This window comes from Dipodomys spectabilis, unplaced genomic scaffold (assembly GCF_019054845.1).
Source record: "Dipodomys spectabilis isolate Male_0828 unplaced genomic scaffold, ASM1905484v1 ptg000098l, whole genome shotgun sequence".
Taxonomy (NCBI): domain Eukaryota; kingdom Metazoa; phylum Chordata; class Mammalia; order Rodentia; family Heteromyidae; genus Dipodomys; species Dipodomys spectabilis.
In genome coordinates, this window is record NW_024870775.1 from 8,350,951 (window position 1) to 8,366,985 (window position 16,035).

Here is a 16,035-nt window from a genome sequence, read left to right on the forward strand (position 1 = left end):
TCCCAGCCACAGCTCAGAGAAGGATACAAAGAGGCACTTACTGGTATTCTTTGTGGTGAATGTGGTAAGCCAGCTGCAGGAGGTAACTCAAAAAGTTTCTCAGAAGAATTGTTCGGAAGGGAGAGTGAATCTCTTCTACGGGGATGCTGTTATTGGCTGCAAGGAGCAAAGGTGGAGAGGATAGTAAGCACCCCAAGGTCGTGTTTCCTTGGCAACACTGAACACACGTGAGCAACCGGAACTAACACCATGCCCAGGAGCTCAGGCTGGGACTGGGTCTTCTTTTTCTTTTATACTTTTTACTTTTTGGAAGTGCTGGGTGGGAACTCAGGGCTTTGAAAGCACTCTACCACTGAGCCACACTACTCTGGGATTTTGAAACAAGATCTCGCCGTGTAGCTCAGGCTGGCCTTGAACTCTCAGTCCTCCTGCGTCAGCCTCCTGAGTGCTGGGGTTACAGTAGGAACCACCTGGTCTGCCTCATTATCTTACCTAACAAGATTGTATGTCCTCATTTTTTTCAAAGCAACAGTTTTCTTAATAGTAATTCTAAGATTTTTAAAGTTTTGTTGTTGATTTTATTTTTGTTGTTGTTTTGTTTTAATGTGCCAGTTCTTGGGCTTGAACTCAGGATTGGTGCGCTGTCCCTGAGCTGTTTTGCTCAAAACTAGTGCTCTACCACTATGAGCCACAGCTCCACTTCTAGTTTTCTAGTGGTTAATTTGAGGTAAGAGTCTCACAGACTTTCCTACCCAGGCTGGCTTCAAACCTCGATCATCAGATCTCAGCCTCTTGAGTAGCTAGGATTATAGGCGTGAGCTACCAGGCTCCTAGCTCTCTGAGCTTTTTTTTTTTGCTTAAGGCTAGCACTCTACTGGCTTGAGCCACAGCTCCATTTCTACCTTTTCATTAGCTTACTGAAATAAGAGTCTCATAAACTTTCTTGCCTGCTGGCTTCAAACCAGGATCTTCAGTTCTCAGCCTCCTGAGTAGCTAAGGTTATTTAGGCCTGACCTGAGTTGGTGCCTTATAAATAGAGAATTGGAGATCAGTTAGTTCTGTTTCCCAGAATTCAGCTTCAAGGCTGTTGACTTTATCATTTTCTAATCTGAAATCCAGTCTAACCTATGGCCCTTCCTGGGCCTTCCGGCTTTCTCCTGACAATCAGTGCTGCGAGTGGCTGAGGCTCTGTGTTCCTGACCAAGTAGGTCTCCATCATCTCTGTGGTGCAGGACAAAAGCTGCCCCTGGCACAGAGCAGGGAGCATAGGCCTGCACGCACTTCTGCTGCTCTCCTCCCATCCTCCCCCCTCCCTTTACCTTCTGGGCACAGTGTGGCAGGTGGTACAATGGGAGACTGGCAAGGCAGCAGCCTAGGAGACTCACTGCTTAAGACCCTGTCCATCTCGGCAATCGTGATATTGTGGTGATGGAACTTGCAGTCCTTTAGAAATCTCCAGAAGCGGAGCTGTGTCATCAGGAAGATGTTATCCAGAGAGTGGTCACACCCCAGACTGCTGTAGAAGTAATAGATTCTTCTTAACTCCGTAATGTTTCTTAAGATGGCACATTCCACCTGGAAAGAAGCGACCAGTGCAACTCTCAGTTCTAAAAGACATTCTCCCCCCTCCTTCCATGGGGACAGGCTCATCCCAGGAGACACCTGCCCCATGCAGGAGCTTCTGTGGCTGCCATGAGAGGGAGCCTGGCAGGAAGACATATGGAGTCAGGCCACTTCCAACTCTAAAGCAATCTCCTAATGAAAAGTAAAAAATTGCAACATGCCCACATTATAAAATATTCCACAGTCGTCATAAATGTCTAGTGAACTTCTCAAGGGTAGAATTACAAAATTCTTTCAGTTTGGGTCATGTAGTTGAATTCTTTTGTTGTTGTTGTTGGCCATGGGGCCTGAACTCTGGGCCTGGGCGCTGTCCCTCAGCTCTTCAGCTCAAGGCTAACACTCTACCACTTGAGCCACAGTGCCACTTCTGGCCTTTTCTGCTTATGTGGTGCTAAGGAATAGAACCCAGGGCCTCATGCATTCAAGGCAAGTACTCTACCACTGAGCCACCTTCCCGGCCCTGTAGTTGAATTCTTTAAAGCCTCTATAATTATACTTTGAAATATACATTATTTTTTTTTGGTCAGTCATGGGGCTTGAACTCTGGGCCTGGGCACTGTACCTGAGCTCTTTTGCTCAGGACTAGTGTGCTTGCTTGAGCACCACTTAGAGCCACAGTGCTATTTCCTGTTTTCTTATCTCACTAGAGATAAGAGTTTCACAGAGTTTCCTGCCTAGTCTGGCCTTGAACAGTGATCCTCAGATCTCAGCCTCCTGAGTAGCTACGATGACAGGCATGAGCCATCAGTGCCTGATGAAATATAGAACTTTTAATACCTACATGTCCTGACATGGAACTATAAATGAATGCTCTGTATGATATTTATATAAGAACTGTAAGAAAGCCAGATGGATGGCTATACCTATAATCCTAACTACCCTGGAGGCTGATGATCCTGATTCAAAGCCAGCCTGGGCAGGAAGGTCTGAAAGACTCTTATCTCCAATGAACCACCAAAAGGCTGAAAGTGATGCTGTGGCTCAAGTGATGGAGCATTAGCCTGAAACAAAATCAGCTCTGGGACAGTGCCCAGGGCCTGAATTCAAGCCCCAGGACTGGCACAAAAACAAAAACCATTATAGGGAGATGGAGAGAGAGGAGAATAATGTAATATGACCTTTTCTTGGTGAGTCTAATGTAGATATGTTATTAGTTTGTTCATATAAAAACTATTATCAGAGAATCCTGATTGGCTGTCACTAAATTCTTTGTGAAAACAGCATCCATGGGGCTGGGAAGGTAGCTCAGTGGTAGAGCGCTTGCCTTGCATGCCTGAGGCCCTGGGTTCAATTCCTCAGCACCACATAAGCAAAAAGAAAAAAAGCCGGAAGTGGCGGCTCAAGTGGTAGAGCACTAGCCTTGAGCTGAAGAGCTGAAGGACAGCGCCCAGGCCCAGAGTTCAGGCCCCACGACCGGACCCCCCCCCCCCCAAAAAAAAAACCAGCACCCATGAGTTGATGACCCCAGTCTAAGTACACACAGTAAAAAACCTAGAAAAACTGCCACAAAGTTTCTACCTGTGAGGCATCTCCTTTTCCTATGTGTTTTTACATGGTAGGCGTTCAAAGAGGGCCACACACCCAGGGGGCAGTGGGGACAATGCTGCTGGCACCGGGACCAGAAATGGGGTAGAGAGTCTCACAACCAGCGGCGCAAAGTGCTTCTCAGCCCAGAGGGTTGAGATGCCCGCTTCACTCCATAGCCAGCTCCTGACAGTTGTCCCCACGAGGCCCCACAACCCCACTGAGTTTTGGGGGGCTGTGAATAGAGAGAGGGTTGGGTGTTCACTCTGGGGTCCTACCAGAGCATAGCAGTCCATATCTGCAGAGGACTGCAGCCTCTGGGGTGCTGAAATGCCTGGAGCTGTCTGTCTGTCTGTCTGTCTCTGTCTGTCTGTTTAGGACGCCTGAGGTGGCATGTTGGGCAGAGAAGACAATGCAAGACAGCAATCCTGGCTGCTTTCCCAAGCCTGTGGGCACTCTGTCAGTGTGTATGTGCCTGTGATGGACATGGGAAACTCTAGAAGGTTCTCACCTGGAGCTTCTCTTCGGCCTGCACCTCCTTAGGGTACATATTCAATAACCAAGAGAGCTCCAACTCGATGGCCGATCCTAATATGGAAGGACCGTCTCTGTCGATCAGGTTTTTGGTCGTCTCCAGCATGCGGGGACAGTCCTGGCGGGTGGCGGATGTAGAAATGTGTCCAGCCTCCCTGCAGCTTCCTGTGGTAGAGGCGGCACCCCACACCTTGCTGACCGGGGCCTTGCTAGAGGATGGCTCCAGGTAAGGTACAAATTCAGCATCAAAATCTGGAAGCTGCGTGATGTGGTCATTGGAAAACAAGCCTTCAAACACATGGCCATTCTTGAGAGTCAGTTTGCCCTGCAGGTGAAGAAAACACTGTTGCTGTTGGGGTAAGTTCCTCTGGATAAACATTGGTAAATGGACCTTTCTTTCTTTCTTTCTTCCTTTCTTCCTTCCTTTCTTTCTTTTCTTTCTTTCTTTTTGTCTGTAAGTCATGGGACTTGAACTCAGGGCCTACTGCTTTGAGCCACAGCTTCACTTCTGTTTTTTGTTTGCTTTTTTTTTTGTCGATTTGAACTCAGGGCTTGGATGCTGTCCCTGAGCCTCTCTGTGCTCAAAGCTAGTGCTCTCGAGCCACAGCACCATTTCTGGGTTTTGAGAGATTTATTGGCGATCAGAGTCTCATGGGAACTTTTCTGACCCAGCTAGCTTTGAACTATGATCTTCCACGATCCTCAGATCTCAGTTTCCTGAGTAGCTAGGATTACAGGTGTGAGCCACCAGCACCTGGCCACTTCTGGTTTTTTTAGGTGTTTACCTGGAGAGAAGAATCTCATTTCCTTCCCTGCCCAGCCTGGCTTTGAACCCTGATCCTCTTAGCCTCCTGAGTAGCTAGGATTACAAGCAGGAGCCATTAGCACCCGGTGCTTTTATTGCGTTCTTGAGTTCAGAGCTCTTAGTCTACAGAGAATGAAGCACCCAAATTCCCTCTCCATTTCCACCTCTGCCTCTTCCTCCTCATTTCTACCCTGTCTGTGTCTTCCTCACCATCTCAGCCCAACCAGAAGCACTCCTGGCTCACAGACCAGGCCTCAACTTCATTAGGTAACCACAAGAGCACACAACTGGGTAAAAGCCAGCAGGTACTGCCTCAGAGGGCTCCTGACCCACGTTGTCTCTGTGACATGGAATTCATTTGCAGAGAAAGAGTTCCCTCTTTTCTACTTAGTGGGGTATGCGGATGTGAAGTCTGGAGGGAGCGCCAGCAGCCACCTTGCAACCCTGGGAAAGGGGCCACACCAGAGAGAAGCTGTCATGGCTAGATGGGAGAAAAGTCTGCCATCACTGAGTCACTGACTCCAACCAACCCTGAAGCCCCCATGGTTTTTATTACATACACCCTATTAAGACCAACTGTCAGGGCTGGGAATGTGGTTCAGTGGTAGAGTGCTTGCCTAGCATGTATGAAGCCCTGGGTTCGATTCTTCAGTACAACATAAGCAGAAAAAAAAAAAAACAGAAGTGGTACTGTGGCTCAAGTGGTAGAGTACTAGCCTTGAGCAAAAGAAGCTCAAGGACAGTGCTTAGGCCCTGAGTTCAAAGCCGCAGGATTGGCAAAAAAAAAAAAAAAAAAAAGAAGACCAGCTGTCTGAATCTGGGTGCTGGTGGCTCAGGTCTGTAATCCTTTTTTTTTTTTTTTTTTGTCGGTTGTGGGGCTTGAACTCTGGGCCTGGGCACTGTCCCTCAGCTCTTCAGCTCAAGGCAAGCACTCTACCACTTGAGCTACAGCGCCACTTCCAGTTTTCTAGTGGTTTATTAGAGATAAGAGTCTCATGGTCTTTCCTGCCCAGGCTGGCTTTGAACTGAGATCCTCAGATCTCAGCCTCCTGAGTAGCTAGGATTACAGGTGTGAGCCACCGGCGCTAGGCTAAGGCCTGTAATCCTAGCTACTCAAGAGGCTGAGATCTGAGGATCATAGTTCAAAGCCAGCCTAGGCAGCAAAGTCCATAAGTCTCATCTCCAATTAACACCAGAATACCAGAAGTAGTGCTGTGGGTCAAAATGGTGAATGTTAGCCTACCACTCAGGTATGACAGTACCCAGGCCCTGAGTTCAAGCCCCACAACTAACAATAACAACAACAGCAACAAAAGACTGTCTGTCTTAATATGACCAAACCCTACCCCAACACACACAGAACTTATCAAATAACTTAGAAAAATCTAGGAAATGGACAGACAGTGGGTTAGGAATGTGTTATCCGTGTGGTGAGTCTGCAGTGTTGGTCATGCGCTGCACAGACCGCACTCACCGCACCATGCTTCTTATTACAAATCCACTCGCCCTCAAAAATGGCTCCACTGGCATAGTAAAACTTCCCCTGTCCATGGCGACACCCGTCCACGAACTCCCCGATGTACTCGTTCCTCATGGTGTACTGGGAGTTGGGGATTCTCTTTTGAAACCATGTGTATTTTCCAAAGCCATTCTATAAAGAAAGCACACTGCCATCAGAAAGGCACAAAATATTTCCTCCTCTTCTCAGAATCCATGTAAAACAGAGGGCAAAGGCATGAATGTTTGCTAACCAGTCTCTTGACTGGAAGCGAATTATTTAAATCTTTTAGGTCCTGCGGCTATTGAAGGGAAACAGCACCTGCCCTACAGGTTGCCTGTAAAAGATCAAAGACAGGCCGGGTGCTGGTGGCTCACACCTGTCATCCTCGCTACTCAGGAGGCTGAGATCTGAGGATTGAGGTTCAAAGCCAGCTCAAACAGAAAAGTCTGTGAGATTCTTATCTCCAGTTAGCCACCGAAAAGCCAGAAGTAGGGCTGTGGCTCAAGTGGTTGAGTGCCAGCCTTGAGCAAAAAAATCTCAATGAGTACACAAGGCTCTAAGTTCAAGTCTTAGTACTAACACGTGCGTGTGTGTGTGCACACACGCACACACACACATGCACACACATATACATACATACACACAGTCAAAGATGTTATGTTGATAATTACTATCAGAAGCCATACAAGCATCTGCTGGATGAGCGAACAAAATGAAGTCAGTATGTGTGGTGGAATATTATTCAGCCCTAAAAAGAAAAGGAATTCTGACATGCACTGTAACACTGATGACCCTGAGGACATTAAGCTCAGTGACAGGAACCAACATCTGAAGGACATGTGCTTTGTGACTCCACACAGCTAAGCACAGAGCACCTGGTAGCCCACACAAGGCCCTGGGGTGCATCCCCAGCACTGAAATAAAAAAGAAAAGGAAAAAACTCAATCAAGTTTCAATAACATCAATAAAATGTCCATTTTCACAAATCTAGAAAAGGAAGAGCAAATTAAAACCAACTCATACAACCCAGAAAGTAATAACAAAGAGCCAATGGCAATTACACTGGAATCAGGAACACATCAGAGAAAGTATGAATACCCTTCTTCCCCCTTTTCGGCCATCCCAGAAGCAGGAGCGGCCAAAATGAAGTTCAATCCCTTTGTCACTTCTGACCGAAGCAAGAACCGGAAAAGGCATTTCAATGCACCTTCCCACATACGCAGGAAGATTATGTCTTCCCCTCTTTCCAAAGAGCTGAGACAAAAGTACAATGTGCGGTCTATGCCCCATCCGGAAGGATGATGAGGTGCAGGTTGTACGAGGACACTATAAAGGCCAGCAGATTGGCAAAGTGGTCCAGGTTTACAGAAAGAAGCATGTCATCTACATTGAACGGGGACAGTGTTTTGGAAAAGGCCAATGGCACCACTGTCCACGTGGGCATTCACCCCAGCAAGGTGGTTATCACCAGGCTGAAACTGGACACAGACCACAAAAAGATCCTGGAACAGAAAGCCAAATCCTGCCAAGTAGGAAAGGAAAAGGGCAAATACAAGGAAGAAACAATTGAGAAGATGCAGGAGTAAAATAATCTTATATACAACTTTTGATTAAAAAAAAAAACTTCTTAAATGAATATCATTTGTTGTAAAAAAAAAAAAAAAAAAAAGGTGTGAATACCCACAGCTGGCTTTGTGGCACATCATGGAATCACTACAGCTCTATGAAGCAAGGCTTAAGGAGTGGAAACACAAACTCTTTGTGTTGGGAGAGAGAGGGAACATGGCCTAGAGATTCAAGAGATACCAAGAGGACAGGCAGCGGAGGGGGATGGGGGGAATGCTGCGAACAACTCTGCTGATAAATTCAATAGGAAGTGGAGTCATTCCATAGATAGCTCAAGCTTCCAACACTCGCCCAGGAAATACCTAATGGTGCAGCATCTACCAACCAGAGCGGCCATGTTAGTGAGCCTGGTGGAGCCTACCTGCACCCCCCTGTCCCAGTGGCCCATGTACTCCTCGTTGGTGGTCAGCCATCGCATCCTTCCCTCCCCATGCCGTAGGTTGTCATCCCATTGGCCTTCGTAGATGTTTCCAGATTTGTAACTGGAACAAAAGAAACAATGAGGTGTGACATTGTACATAGAATATGCCTTTGAAGCTTAATCAGGAGGCTGAGATCTGAGGATCACAGTTCAAAGCCAGCCCAGGCAAGAAAGTCCATGAGACTCTTATCTCCAATAAACCACTAGAAAACCAGAAGTGGCGTTGTGGCTCAAGTGGTAGAGCACTTGCCTTGAGCTGAAGAGCTGAGGGACAGCGCCCAGGCCCAGAGTTCATGCCCACAACTGACAAAAAAAAAATCTTGACTTCCTGGGTGCTGGTGACTCATGCTTGTTATCCTAGCTACTTAAGAGGCTGAGATCTGGCTGCTGGGAAGTTGGCTCAGTGGTAGAGCGCTTGCCTTGCATGCTCGAGGCCCTGGGTTCGATTCCTCAGCACCACATAAGCAAAAAGAAAAAAGCCGGAAGTGGCGCTGTGGCTCAAGTGGTAGAGTGCTAGCCTTGAGCTGAAGAGCTGAGGGACGGGGCCCAGGCCCAGAGTTCAGGCCCCACAACCGGACCCAAAAAAAAAAAAAAAAAAGAGGCTGAGATCTGAGGATCCTGGTTCAAAGCTAGCCCAGGCAGAAAAGTTCCCATGAGATTCTTATCTCCAATTAACTACTCAAAAACCAGAAAAGTATTGCTATAGATCAAAGTGGTACAGCACTAGCCTTGAACAAAAGAGCTCAGGACAGCAGTGCCCAGGCCCTGAGTTCAAGTTCCACAACTGACAAAATATAAATAAAATAAAATAAAATGGTGTTCTAGTTTCTCTGTACAGTGGAGATGATATAGGAGTGGAGATTTCCTCAGTGGAGATTATATAGGAGTGATTTAAACATCCCACCCTGTTTAGACAGGAAATGTGGCCCTTTGGCCCCTACCCCTATTGTAGCCCAGCCCCAGCCACACCTACCGTCTGATTCCCCAGCCCTTCTTCACATTGTATACCCAGTCTCCCTCATACCATGAGGTGCCCTCTTGATTGTAATAAACGGTGCCCTGAAACAAATCATGTCATTAGAAACAAATCAAGACTCATAATACAGATGTGCTAAAGGTAAAGATAAGAGCAAAACAACAACTGATGGCTTGGGGAATCACGCATGATGAAGAAGTCAGTGTCACAGTTCCATGGGCTATGTGACCCACTCCATTCCAATGAAGAAAAAGAATGCAAGGGTAGAAAAAGAGGGTTGCAAACCAATTACTCCTTTTTTACTCAGACCTTTGATTACTGAGGCGAAAATCCCTGATAGAGAAAGTGAAGGAGGAAGGGCTTGCTTGGGCTCAGGGTTTTAGACATTGAGGAGCTCAGTGGGGTTCAGGGAGGAGGCAGATCATCATGGGACAGAAGAATGAGGCAGAGGCTGCTCACCTCATGGTGGACAGTAAGCAGAAGAGACTCCCAAGGTCAGGCTCCCAGGTTCTCTCCTAGGCCCCGCCTCCTAAGGTTTCTAGCATCTCCTCAAACAGCACCACCAGCTGGGGCTGGAGGGACATTTCACATTTAAACTTAACACTCTTCCTTAATAACAAGGTGCTGCATTCAGGCACAGAATGATGGCATTCATTGCATTCAACTCAATCATCAGCCCAGAGCTGGTGGCTCATGCCTGGAATCCTAGCTACTTGGGAGGCTGAGATCTGAGGATTGAGGTTTGAAGTCAGCCTTGGCAGAAAAGTCTGTGACACTCATCTCCAATTAGCCATCAGAAAACCAGAAGGGGTTCTGTGACTCAAGTGGTAGAGCACTGGCTTTGAGCTGAAGAGCTGAGGGATAGTGCCCAGGGGTGCTGTGGCTTCAAGTGCTAGCCTTGAGCAAAAGAGCGCAGAGATAGTGCCTGGGCCTTCAGTTCAAGCCTCATGACTGGCAAAAAAAAAAGGAAAAAAAAATCTCTAAAAATGACTCCTGTATTTTATCATCCTAGACAGAAGCACAAGAGTCGTGGTACAAATGGCGCCCTTGATTAGAAGTGGGCACACCCTCCAATGCTGGTGTGTGAAGTGATGAAAATTGGCCACTTGAGGTCTGAGGACCAGTCCTGGCACATACACCCACAGCAGCACTGTTCCTGATAATCAAAAGTTGGAAACAGCCCAAATAATGTTCATCAACAGATGAGCATGCTGAAAATATGGTACTTGGCTATAAAAAGGAATGGAGGGGGCTGGGAAGGTGGCTCAGTGGTAGAGCGCTTGCCTTGCATGCTTGAGGCCCTGGGTTTGATTCCCCAGCACCACATAAGCAAAAAAGAAAAAAGCCGGAAGTGGCGCTGTGGCTCAGGTGGTAGAGCACTAGCCTTGAGTGAAGAGCTGAGGGACAGCGCCCAGGCCCAGAGTTCAGGCCCCACAACCGGACCCAAAAAACAAACAAACAAACAAAAAAAAAAGGAATGGAGTACTGATTCATGGTAAAACACAAATGAACCTCAAAAAACATGGTGCAAAGTGAAAGCAACCAGAATAAGGTCTCATAACATAGGATTCATGTAGATGAAGGCAGAGAGCAACATGGAGAAGAAGGGGTAGAAAGGAACTGCCTACTGAGAGTAGGGTCTTAAATAAGGTGCTGACAAGGAATCAGAGCGAGGTGATACTTGTATGACAGCATGCATGGACTTAATACTACACAGTCATATGCTTTAAACATAATTTTATCACACCGATCATACCAGCCTTTGGGAGGCTGAGGCAGGAGGATCCAAGGTCAGCTTAGGCAAAAGCAAGAGACCCTGTGGCAAACAAACTAAAGCAACTGGATCTAGGAAATAGGCTCCGTAGTAGGATGCTTGCCTAGCTTGTGTGTAAGGCCTTGGGTTCAATCTCAGCCCTGCAAAAAATCTTTCACTAGAGCCTAAAGGGGTAAGGTGATTGGCTCAAGTATACAGTGCTTCCCAGTTTATGTATAAGGCCCTGAGTTCAAGTCCCCAGCACTGCTAACGACATTAATCAATTGTACAGCTCTGTGTGTGCGTGTGCGTGTGCAAATATTCCCTGGTACTTGGTGCCCGCCATGTTTGTGTGTTCTGTCTTCCTGCTTGCCATGTGTGTGCTGTCGGGCTCTACGCCCCCGGCCCCCCACCCCCACGCTCCTCATGTACCTTGCCATGCTTCTTGCCGTCACACCAGTAGCCCATGTAGGACACAGGCTTCTTGCTGAACTTGAAGATGCCGAATCCATTCCTGATGCCGTTGATCACCTCGCCTTCATATGTGCTGCCATCCAGCCACGTATACGTGCCATGGTTCATTGGGATGTTTTTCACAAAGTCCCCCTGAGGAAGGGCAGCCATCAGTGAGGCAGCTGGACAAGCCCTTCCCTCCCTCCCTTCCTTCCTCTGTCTTTCCTTTCTTCCTTTCTCCCAATCCTTCCACCGGCTGATCAAAGTGTCAGGAAGTTGTGTGCACTCAAAGGCCCAAATAAGCAAGCAGGTGCTACCAAAGCTGTGGCTGCCAACCCCTGCCTTGGGAGGCCAGGACGATGGCTATACCCTCTTGCAGGTATGCAGGACCAGCCACAGTGTGACCCCACACATACACACACATGTCATGGAACCCTTTTTTCCCTGTGGGCATCATCGCCATGTTCTGCAGACATGGTGGCTGTAAGCCACCTCACAGGTGCTTTCTAGAGATCGGCTCTGGGCCGATGACATGGCCAGGGTCCCCATGGACTCTCTTCCACTGGAGTGTGTGTGTGTGTGTGTGTGTGTGTCTGTGTGTACATACACTCATCCTCATGGGGGATTGAACCCAGGGCCACACACATACCAAGTGTGTGCTCTACCACAGATTCCAGGAATCTGAGCTGACTGCCAGTTGGCAGAGGAAAGAGTTATCTGGTCACTGCCTCCACCTGCCTGAGGACACCTCTGTTTTTGTTGTTGCTTTGTGCCAGTCCTGGGGCTTGAACTCAGAGCCTGGGTGCTATCTCTGAGCTTTTTTGCTCAAGGTTAGCACTCTACCACTTGAGCCACAGCTCCACTTCTGGATTTTTGGTGGCGAATTGGAGATAGACATCTCATGAACTTTCCTAGGCTGGCTTTGAACTGTCATTCTCAGGTCTCAGCCCCCTGAGTAGCTAGGATTACAGGTGTGAGCCACTGGCACCGGCTTGTGCAAATAGTATGTCTAGCAGTGAGAGCCTGACCATTACAGTTCACATTTATGAGCGGGGCTCATACCTGGTGGCTCACGCCTGTAATCCTAGCTCCTCAGGAGCCTGAGATCTGACGATCATGGTTTGAAGCCAACCAAGGCAGGAAAGTCTGTGAGATTCTTATCTTCAGTTAACCACCAGAAAACTGGAGCCGTGGCACTAGCCTTGAGCGAAAAAAGCTCAGGGACAGTGTCCAGGCACTGAGTTCAAGCCCCATAATCACCACCACCACCAACAACAGCAAAGTAATAATAATAATAATAATAATAAATGCCACATTTCCTGTTTAGAACTAGAATTCTTTCTATGCTTTACCTCATACTTCACTCCATCGGCCCAAATGTAAGTCCCTGGGCCATGCATGAGGCCTTCTGAAAACATTCCCTTCAAAACAAAACAACAGCAAACTCTTAGAACAAAGGGACAGACATTGTGTTTGTGTTTTGGTACTAGGGCTTGAACTCAGGGCCTACGCACTATTTCTTAGCTTTTATGCTCAAGGCTGATGTTTTACCTCTTGAGCTTATACCTCCACCTTCAGCTTTTTGGTGGTTAATTGGAGATAAGAATTGCAGGGACTTTCTTTTTTTTTTTTTTTTTTGGGTCCAGTCGTGGGGCCTGAACTCTGGGCCTGGGCGCTGTCCCTCAGCTCTTCAGCTCAAGGCTAGCGCTCTACCACTTGAGCCACAGCGCCACTTCCGGCTTTTTTTTTGCTTATGTGGTGCTGAGGAATCGAACCCAGGGCCTCATGCATGCAAGGCAAGCGCTCTACCACTGAGCCACCTTCCCAGCCCCTGCAGGGACTTTTCTGCCTGGGTTGGTTTTGAACCACAATCCTCAGATGTTAGCCTCCTGAGTAGTTGGGATGACAGGCATGAGACTAGCTGAAGTGACAGATTTTTAGCCCTGCAGTGGCTCAAGACTCAATCTCAGAGCAGGCCCAGTCACCTTGTCACCTTGTCTGTCACCTGCCCCAGTAAGAGGCCTGCCTCTGAGAGCCACTGAACAGCGGCCTGTCCCGATCGCAGTGGGATCCAAAGAGGGGTCCACAAACATCACGCAGTCTGCAGCTTCCTCTCCTGTGGAAGCAATATAAAGACTTACAAGTAAAATAAATGGAAATATCCAAATTGTTTCCTAGGAAATTAACATGCTCATGTAAAAATATTGGCCTATAAGCTAGGTGCTGGTGACTCATGCCTGTAACTACTCAGGAGGCTGAGATCTGAGGAACATTGTTTGAAGCCCAGCCCAGGCTGGAGAGTCTGTGAGTGAGACTCTTGTTTCCAATTAAACAACAAAATTCAGAAGTGGGGCTATGGCTCAAGTGGCAGAGCACTAGCCTTGAGCACATACACTGAGGGACAGTGCTTAGGCCCTGAGTTCAAGTACCAGGACCAGTATACACACACACACACACACACACACAAGCACACACACACACACACTGATCTATGAATTTAAGAAATAAAGCAAGGGGCTAGGAAGGTGGCTCAGTGGTAGAGCGCTTGCCTTGCATGCCTGAGGCCCTGGGTTCGATTCCTCAGCACCACATAAGCAGAAAAAAAAGCCGGAAGTGGCACTGTGGCTCAAGTGGTAGAGCGCTAGCCTTGAGCTGAAGAGCTGGGGACAGTGCCCAGGCCCAGAGTTCAGTCCCTACGACCGGACCCAAAAAAAAAAAAAAGAAATAAAGCAAGAAGACCAGGCATGCAAGTTGATGACACACTGAGACTGGGCATTGTCTTTAAGCTTCTTTTGGTCTAGGCTAGCTCTACCACTGAAGCCACAGCGCCACCTCTGGCGTTTTCTGAGTAGTTTATTGGAGGTAGGAATCTCATGTACTTTCTTGCCTGGGCTGGCTTTGAACCACCATCTTCCAATCTCAACTTCCTGAGTAGCAAGGATTACTAAGCCATGAGCCACCAGCTATTTTTTAAAATTTTATGCTGGTGATGGCATTTGAGTTCAGGGCTCTCACTCTCACTTTGCTATTTTTCTTGCTCACAGCTGATGCTCTACCACTTGAGCCACACTCCCAGTCCTGCATTTTCCTCCTCAACTGGAATTAGACTCTCACAGGCTTTTCTATCCCTTTCGGCTTTGAACCATGATCCTCCAGGACTCAGTTTCCTGAGTAGATCAGATTATAGGCATGAGCCTCCAGGATCTGACTCACCAAATTATATTATTATTATTGTTATTATTATTATTTTGTCTGTTGTGGGACTTGAACCCTGGGCCTGGATGCTGACCCTCAGCTCTTCAGTTCAAGGCTAGCACTCTACCACTTGAGCCACAGCACCACTTCTGGCTTTTTCTGTTTATGTAGTGCTGAGGAACCGAACCTATGGCCTCATGCATGCATGGCAAGCACTCTACCACTGAACCACCTTCCAGTCCCCCATCAAATTTATTTTATAAAGGGTACCTGCATGTCTGAAAGTTTTGGTATTTTATAGGCGTCCCGAAACAAATCTCTCACAATGAGGAATGACTGTTTTCACTTTAGTAATGGCCCTGCAGTTGGGACAACAAAGAAAAATGGGAGGGGGTGGCAATAGTAGTCTAAAATGACTTTAGCCACATTTTCACCTTAAATATGTAAGCAGTTTGTAAACTATAAACTCAGTATGAAGTACTTCCAGTTCCTTTTGAAGAATCAATGGACTTCCTGAAGCCTTGCAAGTCTAAAACTCGAGCCTAGGGCCTGGCTCTGCAGATTTTGGCACACAACTTACACGGTAGGTGGCGCCACCTTGAAACTCGGCAAAGCCTTCTCCCTCATACAGCCCTCGGATCTTCTTCCCTTTGTACCTACAAAGAACATCCAAACTAATGAGTGCTGTAAATAAGCCTAAGTGACAGAGGATTGACATATACAGTTAGAAAATAGGACCAGGCATCATGGTGCCTGTCTGTACTCTTAGTTATACAGGGAGTAGAGACGGGGATCACAGTTCAAGGCCAACCAAGGCAAAAGCTTAAAGACACAATCTCAAAAAACAAGCCATTTGTGGTAGTGTACATCTTTAATCCCCAGCTAGGTGGGAGGCAGAGGAAGGAAGATCATTGTCTAAGGCTAGAGCTGGGCAAAAAGTGGAGACTCTGCTGGGCAGTTATAATTCTAACTATTCAGGAAGCTTAGATCTGATCTGTTAATGTCCAGTAAGGAGTTGAAAATATAAATATGAGCCGGGCACCGGTGGCTCACACCTGTAATCCTAGCTACTCAGGAGCTTGAGATCTGAGGATTGCAGTTCAGTCAGTCCAGGCAGAAAAAGTTGGAGAGACTCTTATCTTCAATTAACCACAAAATGCTGGAAGTGGAGCCGTGGCTCAAGTGGTAGAGTGCTAGCCTTGAGCACAAAACTCAGGGGCAGTGCTAGGCCCCAATTTAAGCCCTAGTACTGGCACAAATAACAAATCACACACACACACACACACACACACACACACACACACACACCCAACTGTTCTAAGCGAACAATGCCAAATAAAACAGACTTTTTAATTTTTTCTAAAAATTTTATTTATCTTTTTGTCAGACATGAGGCCTGAACTCTGGGCCTGGGCCAGCGCTCTACCACTTGAGCCACAGCACCACTTCTAGTTTTTTTTTTTTATGTGGCACTGAGGAATCGAACTGAGGGCCTCATGCACGCAAGGCAAGCACTCTACCACTGAGCCCAACTTTTTTTTAAAAACCATCATCTAGCAAGATGGAAGCTAAAGTTACAATAGAAGGAGAGTGCCAGGTGTGGTGGCACACTTGGAAGTTGGAG

General features: G+C 47.3%; 1 protein-coding gene and 1 pseudogene across 1 annotated transcript in view; one reads left to right on the forward strand and one right to left on the reverse strand.

Annotated features, from left to right (window-relative positions):
- LOC122113677 (radial spoke head 10 homolog B-like) overlaps positions 1-16,035 on the reverse strand; it is a 32,790-nt gene that overhangs the window by 16,014 nt on the left and 741 nt on the right. The window contains exons 2-10 of the mRNA XM_042686740.1: positions 14,992-15,067; positions 12,569-12,637; positions 11,196-11,369; positions 9,008-9,093; positions 7,975-8,095; positions 5,961-6,137; positions 3,659-4,006; positions 1,386-1,575; positions 42-156 (exon numbers count right to left, since the gene is read on the reverse strand). Of these exons, the coding sequence (XP_042542674.1) occupies positions 42-156; positions 1,386-1,575; positions 3,659-4,006; positions 5,961-6,137; positions 7,975-8,095; positions 9,008-9,093; positions 11,196-11,369; positions 12,569-12,637; positions 14,992-15,067 (1,356 nt within the window). The remainder of the gene's footprint in view (positions 1-41; positions 157-1,385; positions 1,576-3,658; positions 4,007-5,960; positions 6,138-7,974; positions 8,096-9,007; positions 9,094-11,195; positions 11,370-12,568; positions 12,638-14,991; positions 15,068-16,035) is intronic.
- On the forward strand, positions 7,092-7,614 carry LOC122113731 (annotated as a pseudogene).